Source organism: Diuraphis noxia, unplaced genomic scaffold (assembly GCF_037042655.1).
Source record: "Diuraphis noxia isolate RWA-SAM2 unplaced genomic scaffold, SU_Dnox_SAM2 contig0003, whole genome shotgun sequence".
Lineage (NCBI taxonomy): Eukaryota > Metazoa > Arthropoda > Insecta > Hemiptera > Aphididae > Diuraphis > Diuraphis noxia.
Genome location: NW_028301713.1, coordinates 21,551,311 through 21,567,080, shown reverse-complemented (window position 1 = coordinate 21,567,080; position 15,770 = coordinate 21,551,311). Strand labels below are relative to the sequence as shown.

The window sequence follows — 15,770 nt, the reverse complement described above, 5'->3', positions numbered from 1 at the left end:
AAAAATACATTAATTATTTGATGTACAATTCTGTTGTATAAACTTTCGCTATTTTACAGCACTGTAAATGTTCTAAACTTATGTCTAATGTCGAATTGGAAATTCAAGATAACACTAGAAATTATTTATTGTACTTGTTGCTTAATGCTTATAAATACCATCAGAAATCAGGTAATGGTGAACAGGTAACTTAATAAGTTCTTTGCTGGAGAGATGTAATTTTATTTGATTAGCTTTATAGTTAGAATAGTCTGATAGATACAGAGATTTATTGAACCAAAATCTAATGAAAAAAAAAGAAGTTTTAGCGTTTTTAACCTAACCTTTTTTTGTTCATGTTCCTCTTGATCTTCAAATTTTCACCATTATTCTACATCAAATTTCAATTTGTCATAAACCTATTAGCACATAAGATAGAAAAGAAATTATGGATTAAATTAATGACTAACCAAATTTCACTTAGTCTAACTTTATGCTTTTTTCACCTCCGCTCCATATTGAAAAACGCTGATCTATTTGGTAAGCAGTTTTTCATCAATACCCTATATTCCTATTTCTAGAACAGTATTATATTTAGTTTAAAATATGAACATTATTACAATTTTTTGTTCATTTGTTAACAGATTATTGTTCTGATTTTTAGTAAATTAATGAATGCTATAATCACAATTTATAGGTACATAGAATAAAGTATTACATTGTTCCAAAGATATGTTCAACCGGTGAAAAATATATGTTTTTTAATGATTGTAAATTTGATCACAAATAACTATTAAACTCAATTCCTTGAGAGAACATGCAGAGGTGCAACAATTCTCTGCATATTCCCACACCATATCCTGCCATAGAGGAACCGGTTTTGATAACACGGTAACTAGAATTTACTTGAGGTACAGAGTATAGACACATCACTTTCATTAATTTTGAAACAAGTTGACCATTTAAATAATTAATACTTTAATTTGATTTATTTTCTAGCTCTCATGTTTCTTTAATAAAATATATTTTGAGGAACACTAACATAAAATGATGAGGTACGGACTCATAGACCAAACAGCAAATAGCTTGTCTTAATAGAATATGTTCATAATAATTAATATGATTAAGTACACATAAAAACAAAACAAAAATATTAATTTAATACCTAAAACATCTATTTAAAACGAAAAAAAAAATTCTAAAATAGCACAGTTTAACAACAAATTTTACGAATTTGTTTCTTTATTTTTGATGGTTTCATCAGCCTGTTCTTCTGAATTTAAAAATTCTTCATCATCTTTTAAACCTTCAGTATAAATTTCTGGATATTGGTCCATGCAAGCCCACATAGCTGTGAACTTTTCCCTACATTCCATACCTTTAGGTTCTTCTTTACTATAATGAAAACATGTAAATGATTCTCTAAATTCAACCCCACAAGGCCCAGTCGCCATTCCTCCCAAACATGGACAATTCCAGTTGATGGAACCATCCGGAAATATGAGACCAGGCGAGGGTTCTGGAGGTGATAATATGACTTTACTAGGTGACTGATGATCTTCTTTTGTGGCGAATATGATAGTGTCTTTACCATCTTTAATTATTTGTGACATGTTTATAAGTGCTGTCTTCTGTGATGAATGATATTAAACAGGACGAACCACGATGTACGTTGAACGCAACAGTATTTGAGTTGTGACGTCCAAACAAAGTAAGCGCTCCTCGAAATTTAACGTAAAAAGTAGATGGACACCGAATTATGCCTTTTCCAGCTTTAAAACTTAGTACATCAAAGTTGACACTTGATCCAAACTGAAAGAAATTTAATTATTAAAAACTATTGTAATTTAATTAAATGTTTTCTCAATATTTTAAAAGCATGAAAAAAATAATAAATTCATAGCATAGTTGAAAATAAAATAAATATTTTATAATACTATATAGGTAGGTACAGTTTCCTTATTTGTTTAGTACTAATGATCATAAATTAGCAATTATTATATTGAAGATTTAATAGTGCGAAACAATTTAGATAGACTATGAAGTAATTAATGAAAAATCGAGTAAATTATTAAAATCTAGACACAATTTAATACATATAAGTAAACATAATGTAGTACCTGTCCAAAAACTTCTTTTAACGCTTCCTTGATGTAAAATGAAAATTTTCCTTCATTCACGTCTACGATGTCTCCTTTACGGTCGAGAACATTTCTAAATAGGGAGATAAAACAGGTAAATATAAATAAAATTCAATCAAGTAAATACTGATCAAGGGTTTGGCAATTCAAAAGTTACTCACAAAGTGACTTCTAGGAAGTAATAAGAGCACATAATAAGACGTGTGTGAAGTTGGGTGACCAAAGCAGCAGCTAGGTGATAGAGGTTTTCAAAACATCGATGTATCGACCATAAGCATCGATGTTTTGAAATTTTTGTATTATAATTTTGTCTCGCACAAAAAGTTATCACATAATATGTTTTCATGTTTATTGTATTTTGCGCCACACTGTTTTTTCTCTCGGGACGCCGTGATCATGGACGTCGCACATAATCTCAATTTTTTTGTTCATTTAAATTTTTCCATGTTCTAAACAATGCTATGTTAAAACATCGGTGTTTTCCTCGAAAATTCGATGTATCGACTCTTAGATAATACACATTATCTAAGTATCGACTATATCGATGTTTGAAAAATTTTGCTCATCACGTCGTCTACTAGGTGACTATTTTTCGGGCGGCTAGTGATAAGAAACCTTGTACGTTGAGTTGCATTTTATTCAATATCAGGGGCACCGTCCTATAAACCAGGGTTTCTTTACGAAGTAGATGTCGCCCTATGTCACTCAATAACTTTTGTAAATTGTTTTAAAAGGTTATAAATAAATTCTATTGGCGTCATTATCAATAGATTAAATGACCTAGCTTTGGTCACCCAACTTCACACCCGTCATAATAAGTCATAATTATACATCGTATTCTATTGAAATATTTTCGAAATTTTGACTACTAAAAACTAAGTTGGCACGTATTACGGTGTATAATTGTACATTATATAATTATAATCGTATAATTGCACGGCCGTGTAGAAAGCAAGTGCACCAATGTAAAGTACCTAACACAAATGCTGAACGTAACGGCAGCAAGTAATGAGAATGCACTATTGCACCATTGCACCAATAATGTAATAATCCAAGCATAAATGCCTATGCCCTATCATTTAAGATTTTTAATCTGGTATTCTGGTCCGAACGTATTTGAGGTTAAAGTTTAACCGTTAAACCACGGAGAGGGAGATCTGCAGCAGATTGCAGCTGCTGCTGCTGCTGATCACGATCGACGGGCACCAATCAGTGTGACCAACGGAACTCGGGCCGGGTGGCACGGTCCGGCACGATATTATACTTATTGTTGACAGGCCACCGATAGAAGTAAGTTGTCTGTCTGCCCGTCGTCACGTCGCGTTATCAACGGAGTAGTTGCGTTAGTATAGTTTTGAATGACAATATTATTATAATCATCACGATTTTCGCTTCCAAGTTCCATTCGTGCCGTGGTTGCCGCCGCAGCATTGCAGACTCATTGTTATTATTATTATTTCTGTTGTAGTGCACCTAGCCGCCGCCGCGGTCGTCGTTTTCACACCGTTGTCCGTGTGCGTGTGCCGCCGTCTGGCAAGTGCCGATCGACCGATCTCGCGCAGTTCGCCGACGCCGCCGTCTGTGGTCTCCAGTACGTGTGTATGTGTGGTGCCGTGCGTGTGCGTGTGCGTGTTGCCGTTTCGTTGCGTTTGTTGCCGACGACGACACGTCTAAATGGGAAGCGTGAACAACGCTGTCCGTTGCGGTTTCATATGTCGTCTGTGTTCGAAAATCGACAAGCGCGTTGTGCACATCTACGGCGAACTAGGCAGAAAATACAATTTGGTTCAAAAGATCAGAGACTATTTGCCCATAAAGGTAAGTGGCGCGCGCACACACGAACGGCGGTCGTTGACGTCTGTTTGTTTTTAATTTTTTATATTTTCGCCGTTACTGTTCCGTTACCGTTCTACGGCCGTGTGCCGCGGGGGCCGACGCTCCGTCAAAAATCGAGACGGCCCCGGAGTAACGTGGGTGAACGTGGACGTGGTAGGTAGTTCGGGCGGTGATTTTCGTTTTTCGTCGGCCCCATTGAATTTCGTTATTGTGTTTCGAAACGAGTGTGACGAAATCGGTGCGCGCACGCGCTCTCGGTCGAGCTTGTGTGTGTTTATATTATTATGTGTAGTAATGTATACCATGTCATATATTATTATTATTATGCACATTGCACACACACACACACACACACACACACACATGCCTGTAGATTGTGTGCGTGTTGCGTTATCACCGGGCCGTTGCGATTATAATAAAATAATGTGTGTAGAAACACGTCTGTTGTTTTACGCCATCGCCGAGACACGGTCGCGGGGGCGACGGGCTTTGGCGTTATTCGGCCGGCCCGGGTTTCCTGTCCGAAATCTTGGACACGGTGGCGACGAAGTTAGTGGTAAAAACGGTCTGGCAAAAATCATTTTTAACGAACCGCCCACCACCCCTTAAAACTACGCCATTAAAGTTGAGGTGGTAAAATAATCGTGATTCGCATATTTTTTTTTTATTTTTTTTACTTGATAAAATCATCTAAATAATAGTAACATGACGTCTAACCTAACCTATATCCTAATATTATGATATTCATTATTCATATATACATTTTTATAAGTTTACCACCAGACACCCACCCCCTAAATTAGGTCTGGCCGTCGTCATACTTGAGAATCATGTTCTCGGCGCCACTGCTTAGCGACATTTTCGCGGCACCTACATAATGTCCTCCGTCGTCGGCAGTGTGTTGTGTTCCTCCGACCGACACGTCGTCTCCCCCGCCGCCGTCACAACCTTGACCTCGGGTTTTCGGTGAACTATATATTTTTTATTTTATTTTTATTTTTTCTGTTTCGTTTTCAGGGTTATTAAAAGTGTGTTACTTTCATAGGCGCCAAGGACGCGGCTGTAGCCTTGACGCTCGAGCTCCTTACGCGTAATATTCGATGGCAATATCACAATAACGCAAACGCGGTTGTGCGCTGCCCGACCGCCCGCCTATAATGTGCAGTACCCGTTTTCGAAATTTTATTTCTCCTCGTCAAATTTTTGAACGAGTAGTGCCCAAAGTGCCTGTCCACTGTACCCTCGTCTTGCCCAAACACCCCCCCCCCCCTCGGACCATCCGCCCGTTGAGCACAGCGTCGGTGGTGATGTGATGATGTGTGTGATTTCTTTGAATTCAACGGCTGTGCAATTTTTTTTTTGGTTGCGATTTCAAGGTCTCTCACAACACCAGCTTTCTTAGTGAATTGCTATTTATTTTTTTCTTCTTTCAATTTCCGTACTATTATATAGGCACGAATCGTGTTTGATTGCGTTTTAATGTCCAATTTGGAATATATACATTTTGATGTCCTTTTTAAACATTTTCCATGGTCCATTTGTAACCTTGACCCAACTCTACCCGATTACCTACTATTTGGATTTATATTTTAAATTAAAAGTGTTTGAAAATGAGTCAAGGATATTAAATTGGTTACACTATTGAAATCATACAGACAGTATGCAATTTTAACAATTATTAAATCGGTGTTGTCATAATTTTATTGATGCAGTAACTGGATGGTTATGGAATTAAAGTTAATTTATTTATATAACTCAATATTTATTGATAGTTGTAGGTACCTAACGTGTGTAATTGTGTGGATAGGTTGTTGGACCTAACGGACATGTCTTAAAGTTGTCAAACTCAAAACTATTTCCTTATTTATTAAGACAATAGCTTACAACAATACCTAATAGATTTTTGTAAATTGTATTTCTTGTGTTTTATACTTTTGTAGAACTATAATTTTAATAGTTTTATTTATACTTAACTTTTAGCTACTTATTATTTAAAGAGATCAACTTAAATTTACTTAGATATTTATTTATTGAAATATTTTCTTATCTATAAGAAAATCATTCTAAATAATATATTTGGTCTAAAAGCATATTATAATTCATTATTTAAACATTAAGAAGGTTGTTTAATTTGATTGTCGGTTTGACAATTATGTATTTTTTATTGTTTTGTTAATAGTTTGTGATAACAATAACATTCAAGTGCCCTTGATTTGTTACTAATATTTGATTATTTACTACCGTTTCCCATACCATTTAAAATTATATCGCTTTGTTGCTTATTTTATAACTTTTTGAACAAGACATAAATAGAAAAAAAATAATATTTAGCAATTAATGAAATGCTAAAACATACCTAAATCATAGGTTTTTATGAATTAGGTATTAAAAATGTTAATTTTATTTTTCATTTATTCGTATTGAGCATTCTTAATTTTAGTTACTTAAGAGGACGCTACACCCACATGTGTTGTCTCCGTCTTACAAGTGCGTAACATTGAAAAAACTGTTTCGCGCGGGAAAGAACCGAGAAAGATACAGTTATAACTAAGAAACGAAATTTTCACCACATAAAAAGGAGAATTTTGTCTGTGCAATATCGTTTTTTATTTTTCGATATCACTTATACAAAAAAATTCTTATTGTTTAATAATACATTCATTTTGTGTTTTTTAAGCATGAATAACTTTTTTTGTAGTTCTGATATCGAAAAAATAAAAACGATATTGCACAGACAAAATTATTCTCTTTATGATGTGAAAATTTTGTTTCTGAGTTATAACTGTAGCTTTCTCGGTTCTTTCCCGCTCGAAACAGTTTTTGCAATGTTACGCACTTGTAAGACGGAGACAACACGCGGGTGTAGCGTCCTCTTAATGAAAAATAAATTTGTGGGTTATTTTATATAGTGTTTAATGATGAATCATAATTTTTAAGAAAATCATATGTATGCACTACAAATACCTAAGTAGATAATTGATCATGATATAAGTTTCAAGTCCTTTATCATTAATTTTAAAATTAATACCTAGTTACCTGTTATTTAAGTACTTATCTACTAGGTGTTCATTAATTATCAATTAATTAAAAAAAAAATAATATGTAACTTTAATGTGTTAACACATAAACTCACACATATTGTGTCAATGCTTAAATGCGCTAAAGAAATTTGTTCCTAATTGTTATTTTATAAATTTTTCTAAAATAATTTGTAAATTTTTAATTGATTATGATATTTTCAATACTTAACACTAATTAATTACCTACTAACAAATTAAGTGCTCCAATCGTAATAATTGTATTGTTAATAGTAGGTATTTACAAACATTTATAAAAATACTAAATAGTGATAATGTATTACAAATTATAGGTACACATATATATATATAAATAGAATCAAATAGAATTCTTTACAAATATCAACAATTTGAAAGAAATATATAAAAATATAGCGATGGAAATTCTTGATAAAAATAATTTTTTTTTGTAACTATTTATAGGTATACCTACTTAATCTACCAATTTAGTGAATTTCCCTAATTATGTTATTTCTAAATTGTCTCATATTCAAAAATGTATTCCTAGGGAACTTTAATATTTTTAAATTTTTAGAGTTAACTCTAATCGAGACTATAATCATGTAAATTCTTTTGAATTTAAATAGTATAAACTCAGAATTATCGACATATCAAAAAAATTAAATGCAGTAGAAGTTGCGTACAAATTGAATAAAATTAATCAATTTTTTAAATAGACGAATAACAGATTCTTTATTTATTTATTTTTTAAATGTATTGCTTGTTAGAATGCATTCTATTGTCAAGCGTTTTAGAATTTAGAAATTTTCTATGACTTTTTTATATTCAATACTTGTTTTTGAAGTAAGGATTGATAAAAATCTGTAATCATCCTAATAGCAAACTATAAATTATAGTTAAGTTGTGATAGGTTAGGTATAGTAAATAACAGTTAAATGTATTGATCAGCCATCTTAAAGTTTTTATAGTTCAACAAAATATTGATATTTAATAAAACAATTTAAGATATTTAAGTATTTCTTATCACTAGTACACAAGGATGGGCAAATTATCAAAAAAAAAAAACTAATCAATTACAAATTACTTAAAATACCAGTAATTAATTACAAATTACAAATTACATGATTGTAGAACATTTAATTACAGATTACAAATTACACAATTGAATTACTTACAATTATCAATTACCTTTAAAAATATTATTACAATTCCATTAGTTATTAAATTAATAATTTAACATTAATTTTTAATAATAATATTATTATATAAAAAAGTGTATAAATTAAATCAAAAAAACAAAAAAACATTAGGAAAATAAGGTATCAGTGACGGACAACAATGAGATGGTTACTGTAAGTCTGTGTGTAACGTAGTGTACAATTTGTACATCATACAGTACGATTGTCGATTTATACATGGAACATGGACAATTAAGATATATAAATGTAAACTATTATATCTGTCTACATGTCTATATTATCTGTATTTTGTAGTAATGTTCATCATAAAATTATCTTTTACAAATTACATCAATATGTTTATGATTAAATACCAATTACAAATTACTGAAGTAATCAAATTACTGTAATTGAGAAGTGCTCAACCCTGCTAGTACATATCTAATGATATACATTGTTTATTGCATGTTTATAACTATAATATTTAAACTTTCATGTAAAGGTGCTCTGTTCAGTGAGAGAACACATTGTTTCTGTATATACCTTCACGTCATTCTGCTATTGAAACCAGTTCACTTTTGACAGAATGTCGCGAGGTGATGTGCAGAATCAGCAAGTTATCTCGCTGTACAGAGTATGCATGAGCTTACTTGTAAACATATATTATAAATTATTAGTTATTTCTAATAAAACAAAAATAAATTTTATTTTAATTGTAAAAGAAATTACCTGCTTTAAATAGTCTTGTCATAAAAAATATTTATGTACTTATACCTAAATGATAATTTTTAATTGTCGGCACCAATAAAAAAAAACTTTTGCTACCCAGATTTACAATGTACCTACCACACACAGCATTAACCTTTCAAATAATAATAATAATTAGTTATTTTAATTATGTTACGTTTTTTATTCAATTCATATGTAATCTTAAAGTAACTGTAAAGAAATATGAGTAAGCCATTATCAAATCTAAATTAACTAAATTGTGACTTTTTTTGTTAACTTTGTTGTTTTCAATGATAAAGTGTTTTATAGAACTATCAGCACTTTAAAATTAGGTACACAAAATTCCATTTTTTCATCACTAACTTTCATACATATGGTATTGCAAAATATTTGTGAACATAAATGAAAATGTTCAGTGTGACAGAGGTTTATATACTTAAAATAATAGGTGTCAATTAAAAAGATTCTATACTCAAAATAGCTCGTTGTTTTAAATTGTACGCTAAAAGTAGATTTGTTATAAAGTGTTGGGAAGTAATTCTTTACTGTATCCAAATATAGTCTTCTTAATAAATCATTTTATTCTGCTTAAGATATTTTGATGTTACGAGAACACTACACCCACACATGTGTTGTTTCCGTCTTACAAGTGTGTAACATAGCACATTTTATGCTCAGCAGATCATGTTTAGCTCTGTTAGCTTAAAATGTAGAGTAAGTTGACCTCTTGTAAAAATTAAAGGTAACATTATTATGGAGAGCTTCTCATAGTCTTTATATTATATTTTAATTTTAAAGACTGAGAAGCCCTCCATTATAATGTTACCTTTAATTTTGATAAGAAGTCAATTCACTCTAAATTTTAAACTAACGGAGCTTAACATGATCTGCTGAGCGTAAAATTTAGCGTCATCTTAAAAGCACTATCTATCTTTTTTCCCATGATATTTAATAAAAAAATGATACTTGGCCATAACCTGAGTTAAATTAATGTTTTATTCTGTTTTAGATTAAATCTTCTGATGGTTTGCCGCTCACATTATGTGTATCATGTGTTCAAAGATTAAATCGCAGGCACACGTTGCAAATGGCAATAAAGCACAGTACTGCTCGTTTAGTATCTCGCGCTTCAGTAGAATCTACCACCGGAAGAGACGAATGTAATCAACATCAACAAATACACCTCAGCTCAGCTGTACAGTCAATTTGATTTTCGTCTTCTTTTAATGTATATACCTATTTTTTTTTTTTTCAATGAAGACTGTTATAAAAATTGAGTTCAAAACACATGAGCTGAATAATGGATATAAATATTATTCAAATTTTTCAAGTCTCATCAGTGAATTACTAAAAGTGTTTTACTAACGGTTTTTATTAGATGTAAGTCGAGCAATAAGGTTATTTAACAAAAAATATTTTAAGTATAAAATTATATTTCTATGTATAACATTAAAAATACCTAAAATAATTTATTTTTGATTGTATGTAATTTAATTGTATGTAAGATTAAATGCTTTTTTTATTTAAGAATAGTGCTGATGTAGACCTATTAGTAATATATTAGGGATAGTCAAAATAAATATGTTAATAATGAGTAAATGTACCTATAGATACCCAATCACCACTGCATTTGACAATTATGCATTTTTCAAGTATCATATAAAAAATAGAACATAGAAAACCAACAAAATTGTATTTTAATAAATTAATTATTGAACATAATATATTATATTATAATATCATTCACATTAAATTGAAAACTTGAAAAATGCACATACATTATTATTGATTTTTTTCTTTGAATAGTTACATTTATATTTCAAAAAGGGGTTACTACTATTGTTACTAAACCACCAACGTATTTAAATAACATGGCGTGCCATTTGTCTTTAATTTTATGTTATTTTTTTAAAAGCATTCACTTTATATAATATTTGAAATGAACTTTTCCTGATCTCAAACTTATGGGAAGGTTTTTAGTACAGATTTGTTGAATTTTTTAACATATTAAATTTGACATCCCAATAAATGTTGATTTTTAATTGATTTTTTTTAGTAAAATCAGTGCCTATAAAATTCAATTAAAGTATTAATATATTATTAAATTAAGTTTATATTTTATTTTGTAGATCTAGAAAAATAGTACAATAAGTGCAATATGAATTGGCGCTGGAAAAAAATTTGTTTAAAACTTTTAATTTATTATGTTTTATGATGTATTTCTTTTTCAGAAATAATAATTCAACAAAATTATAAAAAATATTTTTTGTTTTAATTGTTATGTTGTATGAAAATTTTCAACTTCCATTAAATATATTTATCTCTTTGTTAACTAACTTGACCTGCAATATAAATAATTGTTAAGATGTGAAAGAGATAGTATTATAATTTGTCATTAGAAAAACTTATTTTTGCATTTTTATTTTTTTAACACTGTTTTCAGTTCCTAGTATTGTTTAAAAATTAAAATAATAAATAGAACTGGAAAACTGATTTGTACACAATACAATTAGTAGAATTGCTTTTAAAGCAATCCAAAAATAACACTTATAAATTTTAAAAAACCTTTACTAAATTTATATATTGGTATTAAAAGAAAATATTTTCTGAATTAAATGATGTATTGTCTTACTAAGATATTACCTACCCGAGTTATATATGGTTCATTATAGTGTGTCTATGATTTTTTTTTTTAAATATAAATAATTCAAAATATGTAATACTAAATAATATGGCATGGCTATAATAGGATTATTAAAAAAAACTAATACAATTTGTCATATTTCTACTACGTATCTAGTCCATTGAAAATGTTGAAGATATTGAGCTGATAGATGTTATAAACTATGGACGTACAATATTTGGTGGAGAACTGTGAAAACTGCATGTAAACTAAAGTGGACTTGATGCGAAGTGTGTGGCTCAGTTTTTTACAATGGACATTGGTATACAAGAGACCTACAAATAATCGGTAATATTGTCAGCCTTCCCTAGAAATTAATCTCTAATTATTTAAATTGTGCATTGGTAACCATACAATTTATGATTTTTTATATATTTTTTATTACCTTTATTTGATTTAAAAAAAAAAACAATCTGGCAACACGTTTAAATTAAAATTGAAAAGTCAAATATCGCGATTTTTTTGCGTATGACTGTAATAGTAGACTTCGATAATTACTTCTGTTATAAATTTCTACTATATAATAGTAAATCTATACTACCTAATATATATACAAACATTATTAATTACTTTTTACGATTTTATATTAGGCGAGGTTATAATAGGTTTTGTTTTTGAATTACCAGTTACTAATATTTTATTGTAATTATTTATCCGATGTCTTCAAATCTCTATAAATCTAGTATCAAAATATATACGTGCAGGTACTGTTTAATATTTCGACATGGAATTAATAAAGAGAAGGCTAGTGGTAATGTTTAAATAATAAATAATATACGATGTTTAAAAATAAATTGCACAGTATTGAATTTTTAATTTGTTAAGTAATCTCGATTATGTTCAAAATTGTATTAAACATTTGGCTGAACTTGTACTATTATTGTCATCGTAATGTCGAAATGTATACATAATGACACACTTAGTACTTGCAAGGTAATTGTGTTTAATGAGCTACTCAAGGACTTTCATGCTACTTCATTTTGGTAGGTTTCATGAGATGGTTTCATCGTCGAATCTTGAAGGTCACTAGACAGTTATAATCATTAATGTAACTTTTTAACGGACTATTTTGTAATGTAATTTTGCAACCGGTAAATTTCGGGGATTTTAACAGCGCATATAGATGTATCGTAATCCATAAAAAAAATATTCCTCCTCTTGAACAAATATTGTAGGTTTAACTAATTGAAGAAAGCCCTATTAATAACTGTATTATTTAGACCGCGGAGAGTGGAATTTAAAAAATAATACGATACAATTAGATCTACGATTTTAATTCAAATCAATTCCTACAATAGGTACCTAATCGGCCATCACTATAATTACTAATTATTGTAATACATTATGCTAAATACTAAATTACCATATAATAATATGTGCTATAGAAGTATAGGTCGTGAGATACCTTATATAGTCATATAGATTGACTTATAATTTGTTTTCAGGTAATTTATGTTTATTATGTACATTTCAATAACGAATAATGTTGTTAATAGGAATCGATTTTATAACTAGTGCAATGCCTATCTGATAGAATCAACTATTGATATTTGATCTATAATCTGTATTTTTATTTAATAAATTTGTTTTTCCATAGGTACAACCAAAACGTTAGTATATTATTATTATGTCTATATAGAAACAACGAATAATAGTTAAACAAGAAATATATATATATATATAGGGTAGGTGGGTAGGTCGTTTGTAAGTCGTCAAGCTGTTAGATTGTTATTTGTAGGTGATTATTGGTACTTGCACAGATAATTTTGTGTTAAATCACTTAAATGTCTCATAAAGTTAATATAAACATAATTTTGTGTTGGGCCGAGTCAAACAGTATCGAAATTAAAATAGATTGAACAAAATACATTACTTAGCTGTTACACGAATCGCGGTTTGCATATGAATATGAATAATTCGTGGACGAAACACGTAGGTAATGATTTAATTTTTCATAAAATCCTTTCTTCTTTAATTGATTAAAATGCGTATGATTGTTTTATATTTTAAACAAGTTCGCGGTGTCCTGTGGTAAGGTACCTCTGCCTTAAGACTTAAGAGAACACGACACTCGCAAGTATCGTCTCCGTCTTACTCTTACAAACGTATAACACAGGAACAGTTGTTTTGCGCGGACAAGTTTTCTCCCTCTGTATTTATAGAAGAATTACTAAAATTCAACAACACATAGGTAAGAATTTTATCTATTACAGCAGTGCCATTATTTTTTTGTTAACATAAATGCGATTATTAAAATTATCAGTTTAAGAAAATACATTTTTTTTTTCATTTAAATATTTAAAATTATTGGTTAGTGCTATCAAGAAACAACTACGCTACGACACTGATAAAGTTCTTTCCTTATTAATTATTATATTTTCAAGTATAACTATAAAATCATAATTCATAACTCTTTTGGAATACTTATTTACTCAACGCCTAGTCGGCGCAAATTTCAATTGTCGATCGGTTGTTGCTTTTGAAATTAGTATTAATTTTGAATTTCAAAAATAAATCTATATGAGATAATTATTTATTATTTTTGTTGAAGGTACACGTGACAAATTTATTGAACAATATTATAATATTTGTTTTTTTTTTTCATACAACACGCAACACATTTATGAACGTCACAGCATGCATATAAATTTATATCAATTTATAATTGCCAATAATCGTCAACAATTTCTCAGTAAGTGGACAATAAAATATTATAAAAACAGGCATATTTTTACGCTAATAAAATATGATAATGATTATGTAAATGGAAACAACAAACGAACAAACACAAGCCCATTAGGCTGCTTTTCAAATCAGACCTATCTGGGCCCCCCTCAATGACTAATTTAAAATTGGGGAATAATTTAAAGATAATATAGCCATTTAGGTAAATAAAATAAACAATTATACAGTAGACATAATTTATATTTTTTTTATTTATTCATCTATAATTCATAAATCGTCACTAATTTATATTTATAAAAATTGCTATAATTTAGTAAAATATTTAAAAAAAATATATCACTTATTTGGGCGGCTATTCTTAATAATTTAAGAACAATAAATATACCAAAACATTTATCCTGTCTAAATAAAACAACCTATTGTTTAATACATATACTAAAATAAAGTACTATTTATACTAAATAATTTTACTAACCTAACTTGTTCTTTCGTAATAAATTGGAAGTTTCTTTTTCAGCATCATTTCAATTTTTAGATAAATTTCGTAATATTGACCACTCATTACAATATTATTTCATTAACTGAATCTGATATCAACGAAAAACGAACACACACTAATAATAATTACTAATAAATCGATTTAACTATACTATTTGCTTCAAGGGCGTACTCAATGGGGTTCGGATCTGGATCCCTCCCCCGTGGAATGACAGAACTTAAAATTCACAAGGTGTAAACCACTTTTTTTTAATACTTTTTGCATGTTAAAAAAATCTGGACTCCTCCCTTTGAAAAATTCCTGGGGTACGCTCCTGGTTTGCTTGATAATTATATTATTTATTATTTTCAATGGTTTTCTTTAATGTAGACGTTTTAAATCCGAAATTCCAAAATATTATTTTGAGTATAATTTTTATAGTTTAAGAGGACTTAACACTGACACTTGTTGTCTCCGTCTTACAATTACGTAAGATATATAGCTCAGCGGATCACGTGTAGCTTCGTTAGTTAAGAGTGAATCGACCTTTCATAAACTTGAACATAATCTGGTTTTTATTTTACGATAATTCAGTTTTTATGTGAGTTAAAAGAACATTTTTAATTTACGCTATATTATATACGCAAAACTTGCTAAAAAAATTGAACGGTAAAAAACCCACACACAAACACATAATGTTCTTTCCATCATATTGATTCATAAGAGGTCAATTCACTCTAATTTTGCCAGTGTTACGTCCTCTTAACGTTTAATTAATTTATTAGTATTACTAAAACACTATGTTGGTGATAACAACAATCGACTTAAATGGAAGATCTCACTTTATGCGCCAGTTGCGGTGTATTTCTCTCGATCAAACCCGCCGTAACAGAATGCCTTAAGTTCGAAATTGAGCGACGAGAAGCTGGAAAAATAGGTAACCAATATTTTAATCAAAATCCCTTCACCGAACAACTTACAATTTATGATGTCTGTATATGTTCCCAAATGTAAATTAAGATA

The 15,770-nt window shown here is 29.8% G+C and overlaps 2 protein-coding genes across 2 annotated transcripts; one reads left to right on the top strand and one right to left on the bottom strand.

Moving 5' to 3' along the window:
* Positions 1-1,132: 1,132 nt before the first annotated feature.
* LOC107162244 (mitochondrial intermembrane space import and assembly protein 40-B) lies at positions 1,133-2,437 on the bottom strand. The gene is made up of 3 exons (XM_015509059.2): positions 2,282-2,437; positions 2,100-2,193; positions 1,133-1,791 (listed from the first exon to the last, which is right to left on the bottom strand). Exon 3 carries the CDS (start codon positions 1,590-1,592, stop codon positions 1,206-1,208), a length of 387 nt encoding a protein of 128 aa, XP_015364545.1. The 5' UTR covers positions 1,593-1,791; positions 2,100-2,193; positions 2,282-2,437; the 3' UTR covers positions 1,133-1,205.
* Positions 2,438-3,500: 1,063 nt separating this feature from the next.
* Positions 3,501-11,309, top strand: LOC107162265 (uncharacterized). Its single transcript, XM_015509095.2, has 2 exons — positions 3,501-3,938; positions 9,911-11,309. The coding sequence occupies exons 1-2, from the start codon at positions 3,795-3,797 to the stop codon at positions 10,109-10,111; spliced, it is 345 nt and encodes a 114-aa protein (XP_015364581.1). The 5' UTR covers positions 3,501-3,794; the 3' UTR covers positions 10,112-11,309.
* Positions 11,310-15,770: the final 4,461 nt, after the last annotated feature.